At 45.1% G+C, this 7,500-nt stretch overlaps 1 protein-coding gene across 2 annotated transcripts in view; it reads right to left on the bottom strand.

Moving 5' to 3' along the window:
- stau2 (staufen double-stranded RNA binding protein 2) overlaps positions 1 to 7,500 on the bottom strand; it is a 262,645-nt gene that overhangs the window by 145,056 nt on the left and 110,089 nt on the right. For both annotated transcript variants that reach the window (XM_063206467.1, XM_063206466.1), the window contains exon 11: positions 599 to 730. In XM_063206467.1, the coding sequence (XP_063062537.1) occupies positions 599 to 730 (132 nt within the window). The remainder of the gene's footprint in view (positions 1 to 598; positions 731 to 7,500) is intronic.

Raw genomic sequence — 7,500 nt, 5'->3', positions numbered from 1 at the left:
AGAAGTTAAAAAATAATGAAAAAATATATAGCCTATAATATGCTTATTATGTAGGCATATAGTAGCCTATGCAGGCCTAGAGTAACTGTGTTGTAGAAACAGTTGGACAAAATGACCATTTAATTAGAAAAAAAAACTAGCCTAATGCATAGTTTATTTTGGCGAGATAAAAAAAAAATGGCTAGTTGAACTTCTGTTTGGCTGGTAAGAAAAAATGTCCACTAGCCAAATTGGCTGGTGGTGGAAAAAGTTAATTTAGAGCCCTGCTGGAAACTGCCAAACAAAGCCAAGTCTCTACTGACCTTGTCTGGGGAGGAAGGTGTATTACTCCGGTCTCTACTGGCCTTGTCTGGGGAGGTGGGGAGCGGGGTGGGTGTATTACTCTGGTATCTACCAACCTTGTCTGGGGAGGTGGGGAGTGGGGTGTATTACTCTGGTCTCTACTGACCTTGTCTGGGGAGGAAGGTGTATTACTCCGGTCTCTACTGGCCTTGTCTGGGGAGGTGGGGAGCGGGGTGGGTATATTACTCTGGTATCTACTGACCTTGTCTGGGGAGGTGGGGAGCGGGGTGGGTATATTACTCTGGTATCTACTGACCTTGTCTGGGGAGGTGGGGAGCGGAGTAGAGGCCTTGTATCCCAGCTGTAGCAGCATGGCCTCGGCTGCGTTCCTCTTGGCCACCTTCTTATTGGGACCCGTCCCTGTGGCCATCTCCGCGCCCACCTTCACCTGTGGGGACACGCAACACACACAACACACACGTGAGTGATTCTACGATTCGCCTACGCTTTTGGCAAAAAGCAAAATGTCAATTATCAGTATTTTTTTTCAACTAAATGACCTAGATCAGGGATGTCAAACTCAGGCCCGGGGGCCAAATTTGGCCTGCCGAGTCATTTTATTTGGCCCGCGAGATCATTTCAAATGTGTATTACAGTCGTCCCACATACACCATTAATGTACAGCATAACGACTTCAACATGAAATTTGCTGTGTCACAGGATGTGCAGACACATTTTAACTTACAAATATGATGGGAAAGAGTGTATGTGAAATTGTATGTGAAATGCATGCACTAATTTAGTCAATTAAAAAATACATATTGTTGAGTTCGGCCCGCGACTCCGTACCAGATTTTGATTTTGGCCCTCGGTCAATTTCAGTTTGACACCCCTGACCTAGATGTTTACACAGTGTATATATTTAAGTTTCCAAACAAACAAATTGCCAAGCTTAATCTTGAATCATTTGATAAATGGTGGGGTGGGTGTATTTCTCTGGTATCTACTGACCTTCTGTGGTTTTTAAATTATTTATCTGGGAGAACCCAATGTGTAGCTGTTGACAATAGTAATTCAATAGTAATTCAATAGTAATTCTGCTCTGGTAGGGGTCAAAATGGGTGTGCCTCAAGGGTCAATTTTGGGGCCTATTTTGTTCACTATTTATATAAATGACCTCTGTGTTGGTCTTGATTCAGCAAAGGTGCATCTGTATGCTGACGACACTGTTCTGTATACATCTGCCCCCTCTGTAAATACTGCAGTTGAGAATCTTCAATCTGCTTTTAGTGTTTTGCAGACGTCTTTGCTAAGTCTGCGTTTGGTACTAAATGCAAAGAAAACAAAGTACATGGTTTTCACGCGTACCCGCTCATCATTATCTAATGTTGAAGTGTCCACTACTGATGGTACCTTGCTAGAAAGGGTTAAAACATACAAGTACTTAGGGATTTGGCTTGATGAAAAGTTGAACTATGAATCACATATTGACCATCTTCTTAAAAAGCTTAGACCAAAACTGGGTTTTTATTTCCGTTTGAAAGAATGTTTTCCTTTTTCTGCTAGGCTAAGATTGGTCCAGAGTACATTTTTACCCATGTTAGATTATGGTGACATATTATACATGCATGCGTCCACCTCTCTTCTAAAGAAGCTAGATGTAGTTTACCATGCGGCACTGCGTTTTATTACAAATACAAACATGAGAACACATCATTGCACACTATATGAAATGGTAACATGGACTTCTCTATCACTTAGGAGGAAAAGCCATTTCCTCATTTTTATTGTGAAGGCATTGGTGGGTAAACTCCCATCATATATCAACTGTCTGGTGTCACGCCAAACCAGTTCCTATGGCACTAGGTCAGGAAATAAAATTATCTTAAATATTCCTACAGTGCGTACTGAATTAGGTAAGACTTCTTTTAGTTCATATGCCCCACATGTTTGGAATAACCTCCAAAACACCTTAAGCTTGGCATCTGTGCCCTCTATAGAGTTTTAAAAATCTTTTAAAAACAACTTTAGTAGAGGAGTGTCACTGCTTTTAAACTCAGTTTTACAGAGGTTTTGTGTGTGTGTTTTTTTTATGTCAGATTTTGTTAGTTTGCTAGTTCTTACTGTTTAGTGCTTGATGGTCTTACTTGTTAGTCTTGTCCAGTGTCTATTTTGTTTGCCCCTATGTCTGATATGTCTTATATCCTTTCGTGTGCTTTTTTTACATTTGTTTTTATGTCATAATATGCATGTGCCTCCTTTGTCTTAATGCTGTCTTGGCCAGGACTCCCTGGAAGAAGAGGTTTTTACCTCAACGGGACCTTCCTGGTTAAATAAAGGTCAAATAAATAAATACTCTAATGAAAGCGAAAATTTGGTTGATTATTTTGTCAACAGTGTTATGGACAAATACTATGTAATTTCAAACATGTATAAAAATACTACAGAGTTGAAACAACATACGTTTGAAAGTGCTTGTGTCCCTTGTGTCTGTGATACAGACTGACTCATTTTTCATTATAAATCCCTGTAACGTCTGATTTGAATTTAGTCACCCTCCTTACACAAGACTTCCTTCTCCAGAGATAATCCCTAGTGTCTGTTCATAACATTTTTCCAAAACATAAGGGATCAATAGCACAAAAACACTTTCAAAACAGTCAACCGTGCTACTCAACTGTGTTACGGTCAACAGTGCAGGGGAACAAGTCAGCACTTTTTTAGGAGAAAAAACAGAGCAGCCAAACCCATCTCCCTAGAACACAAATTATGTTTTTTGTTTGTCTGTCAATATGGATATAAATTGTCAGAAACATACTCCTCCTCAACTGTCAGAGCTAATTGTAACACCATTGACGGTAACACGGCTTGACATTTCAGCCCTTTTTATGGTGTTGTGCTAACTGAGGACCTCAGAAGTTCCACCACAACACCTTTATCAATTCATGTATTTGTATGCTTTATCTGTGTTTTTCTACATGTGATTTCTAATTCAGATTCTTATGAAGATGTTGATAACACAGTTGACAGGCAATTTTCCCGCTATGAGAACATGAAAAAGAATGGATTAAATTATGGAAAGATGGACCTAAAAAATTACCAAAAAGTCTTCCCATATCCTGCCAAAGAGGTTATGACATCATGTGATGTTATTCGTTTGGCCTAAGACCAAACCATTACTGATTTATGGAGGGGGTTTCAGACCGTGACACGGTTAACACAGTTTTCGTGGACAAACACAAAATGGCAAATTTCATGTATAATGGAAAGGACAGTGGTCTTTCTGACAGTTTTGTCATATTGTGATGATTACTGTGAATCAACATTTGCAATCGTCTTGGGCAAAACAAGTTTCTTTACATGCTAATATGAAGACTGAATCTGACATTTGGAAAACAGGACAGCATGAAAACGCCCAAAACCAGTATTAAATATTTATTCTTGCTGAGGGAAATAATGCCATGTCTACACTTTCTGTATTATATGAAAGATAAATGTGTGCTAATGTCCAAAACATCATTGGATGCAGTTAATAGTTAGTGGAATTGGAAAATAAAACCCATGGACTTAAAAGCGCAGCCGAATCGTAGAATCATTCACGCACATTAGGGGACACATAATGCCAAACATAACACGCACATGGAGACAGGAATGATTTGGACATGGACACACACACCCACACACTACATCACATTAGTGTGCCCTATCATTACGCCAAGGACCAGGGTTCGATTCCGGCCCAGGGTCGTTTCCCGACCCTTCCCCAACTCTTTTATTTCTCCCAACTCATTTCTCGTCTCTCTCACCGTCCTGGAATATAAACGAGGGTGGGGTGGGGGGATGAGGACTGGATGAACACCACTGATAGCTCCCCGAGTCTCCAGACAGTGAGGACAGAGCAGGGACCTCCGGATGTTACCCAGAGCAGAGGAGAGGACAGGAGAGCAGAGGAGAGGAGAGGTGAGGAGAGGAGAGGAGAGGAGAGGAGAGGAGAGGAGGAGAAGAGGAGGAGGAGAGGAGAGGACAGCAGAGGAGAGGAGAGGAGAGGAGAGGAGAGGAGAGGAGAGGAGAGGAGAGGAGAGGAGAGGAGAGGAGGAGGAGAGGAGAGGAGAGGAGAGGAGAGGAGAGGAGAGGAGAGGAGAGGAGAGAGAAGAGGACAGCAGAGCAGAGGAGAGGAGAGGAGGGGAGAGGACAGGAAAGGAGAGGAGAGGAGAGGAGAGGAGAGGAGAGGGATGAGGAGAAGGGGAGGGGAGGGGAGGTGAGAGGAGAGGAGAGGACAGGACAGGAGAGGACAGAAGAGGAGAGCAGAGGAGAGGAGAGAGGGTAGCCATACTTCATATCATGGACAGGTCCAAAGCCAGGAGAAAGTTTATGGAGTAATTGTTTGATCGCCAGTCAAACAGTTGTGCTGCGCTGTGTTCTCTCTGGTGTGTGTTTTGTGTCTATGTCTTTCACATAGTACGCATACACACACGAACACACACGAACACGAACACACACACACACACACACACACACACACACACACACACACACACACACACACACACACACACACACACACACACACACACACACACACACACACACACACACACACACACACACACACACACACACACACACACACACACACACACACACACACACACACACACACACACACACACACAGTTTACTGTACTATGTGATAGCCAGCAGGCGGTTATACTCTATGCGTTGGCTATGTTTAGTAAGCGCTGAGCCACACACACGCTTGCACGGGCGCACGCAAGCACACACACACACACACACACAACACACGCGCACGCACGCACTCACCCACGCACGCACGCACCCACACAGACACACACAACACACGCGGACGCACTCACCCACACACACACACACACAACACACACGCGCACACACAATCACCCGCGCACTCACCGACACAACCAGGGAGTGTATCCGCGTCGTCCGTGTTTATTTAGCGTCTGTGCTGCGGCATAAAAAAGCTCATCCGCAAATAAAATAAGCAGACACTCGCGGAGGCTCGCTCAGACGCAGGCAATAAAATAAGCAGATATTCCTGGAAGTAAATCAAGCGTGGGCCCGTTTAAGGTAAACACTAAAGACCAAAGCAGCAACCAGGCCTGCACACTCACTCAGTCACTGAGCCCGTTTACATTACAACAATAATCAGGTTATTGGAATAAACAGGTTACTGGAGTAAACTGTTTATTGTCGTTTACATGCAGTCTGTCGGTTACATGTGTTCCACTCAAGTGCGTGACACGAAGCTAGGATTCATGGCTGGTGATTTGCTACTTATCATTCTAGAATGTCAATAACCTGATAATAACCAGATTATGTTGGATACATGTGTTGATAAATCAGTTTATTAGCCAGATATCTACCTGTGCAAATCGGATTTCAAATAAACCGATAATTCCGATAATAAAACAGATTATTCAGTTTACATGAGCACTTGAATAAACTGGTCACTCCAAAAACCTGATCATAAACGGCTTATTGATGTGCATATAAACGGGCTCAGTCACTCACTCGTCCCGCTCGCAGCATTCCAGCGTGATAATATGATCGGGATTTACAGTGCGGTGCGGAAGGCCGGAGCGCTCTCCGGTTACGGTGTGAAGCGGGCCACAATACGCCCGGCACAGGAAGTCTATTGAGGCGGCCACAATGGAGAGCTACATGAAAAGAAGTGGAAATAAACAGCCTGGACAACGCAGCTGAATGAGGAGGAGACAGGCACACAGACACACACACACACACACACACACAGCAGCTCAATGAGGAGGAGACAGGCACGCACGCACACACGCACACACACCAGCTCAATGAGGAGCATGCACACACACACATACACACACAAACATACACACACACACATACACACACACACATACACACACAAACATACACACACACACATACACACACACGCAGCTCAATGAGGAGACAGGATTTCCCACAAATATGGCCGATTTATCACACACACGCGCACACGCACACACACACACGCACGCACGCACGCACGCACGCACGCACGCACGCACACGCACACGCACACGCACACACACACACACACGCTCATGGATACACACACACGCACATACACACACAAACACACACACACACACACACAAATGAAGAGTCTGTGTTTCCCACAAATATGGCCCATATCTGAATGCCCCTAGTTGCTTTATAAGCAGTTCAGTAGAAACCTGTTGAGTTGCACTGAATTGCACAGAGCCCTTGGCATTTCTCTCTCTCTCTCTCACACACACACACACACACACACACACACACACACACACACACACACACACACACACACACACACACACACACACACACACACACACACACACACACACACACACACACACACACACACACACACACACACACACACACACACACACACACACACACACACACCCCGTCTCCCCATCCCTGAAGAACAGAAACTCATTTATGGCTGGCAGGCCCGGCAGGGGGGAACAATGTGGAAATTTTAGAAGCGACTCCAACACACAAAGGAATAAGCACACAGGCGCACACACACACAAGCGCACACACACACACACACACACACAGGCGCACACACACACAGGCGCACACACACACACACACACACACACACACACACACACACACACACACACACACACACACACACACACACACACACACACACACACAGGGACACACATACACACGCACACGCACACGCACACGCACACGCACACACACACACAGGAGGCTCAGAGCTGATTCCAGACAGAGAGATGGAGCAAAAGAGAAAGAGAGATGGAGATGGAGAGAGAGACAGAGAGATAGAGATAAATAAAGAGAGAGATGGAGAAGGATAGAGGGAGAGAGAAAGGGAATGAGAGAGAGAGAGAGGGAGAGAGAGATCAAGAGAGGGAGAGATCGAGAGAGGGTAGAGAGAATGAGGGACAGAGAGAAGAAAGAGCAAGAGAGCATGAGAGAAAGAGGGCGGGGGGGCATGGAGAATCTCTTTTACGGAAGGAGAGGAGCGGGGGCGAACGTGGTGGGGTTTAAGGTTGCTCTTCTGCCTGCCCCCCCGACAAACACGCCACGCCGACGGAGAAAAGAGGGATTAGCGGAGGAGAACGATGGAGGGAGGACGGAGGAGGAGAACAAGAGAAGAGAGCGTCAGAATGGGGATGTTGCAGCCGGCCGGCG

This window comes from Engraulis encrasicolus, chromosome 9 (assembly GCF_034702125.1).
Source record: "Engraulis encrasicolus isolate BLACKSEA-1 chromosome 9, IST_EnEncr_1.0, whole genome shotgun sequence".
Taxonomy (NCBI): Eukaryota; Metazoa; Chordata; class Actinopteri; order Clupeiformes; family Engraulidae; genus Engraulis; species Engraulis encrasicolus.
The sequence above is the reverse complement of the archived record's forward strand: the minus strand, read 5'-3'. Positions and strand labels throughout refer to the sequence as shown.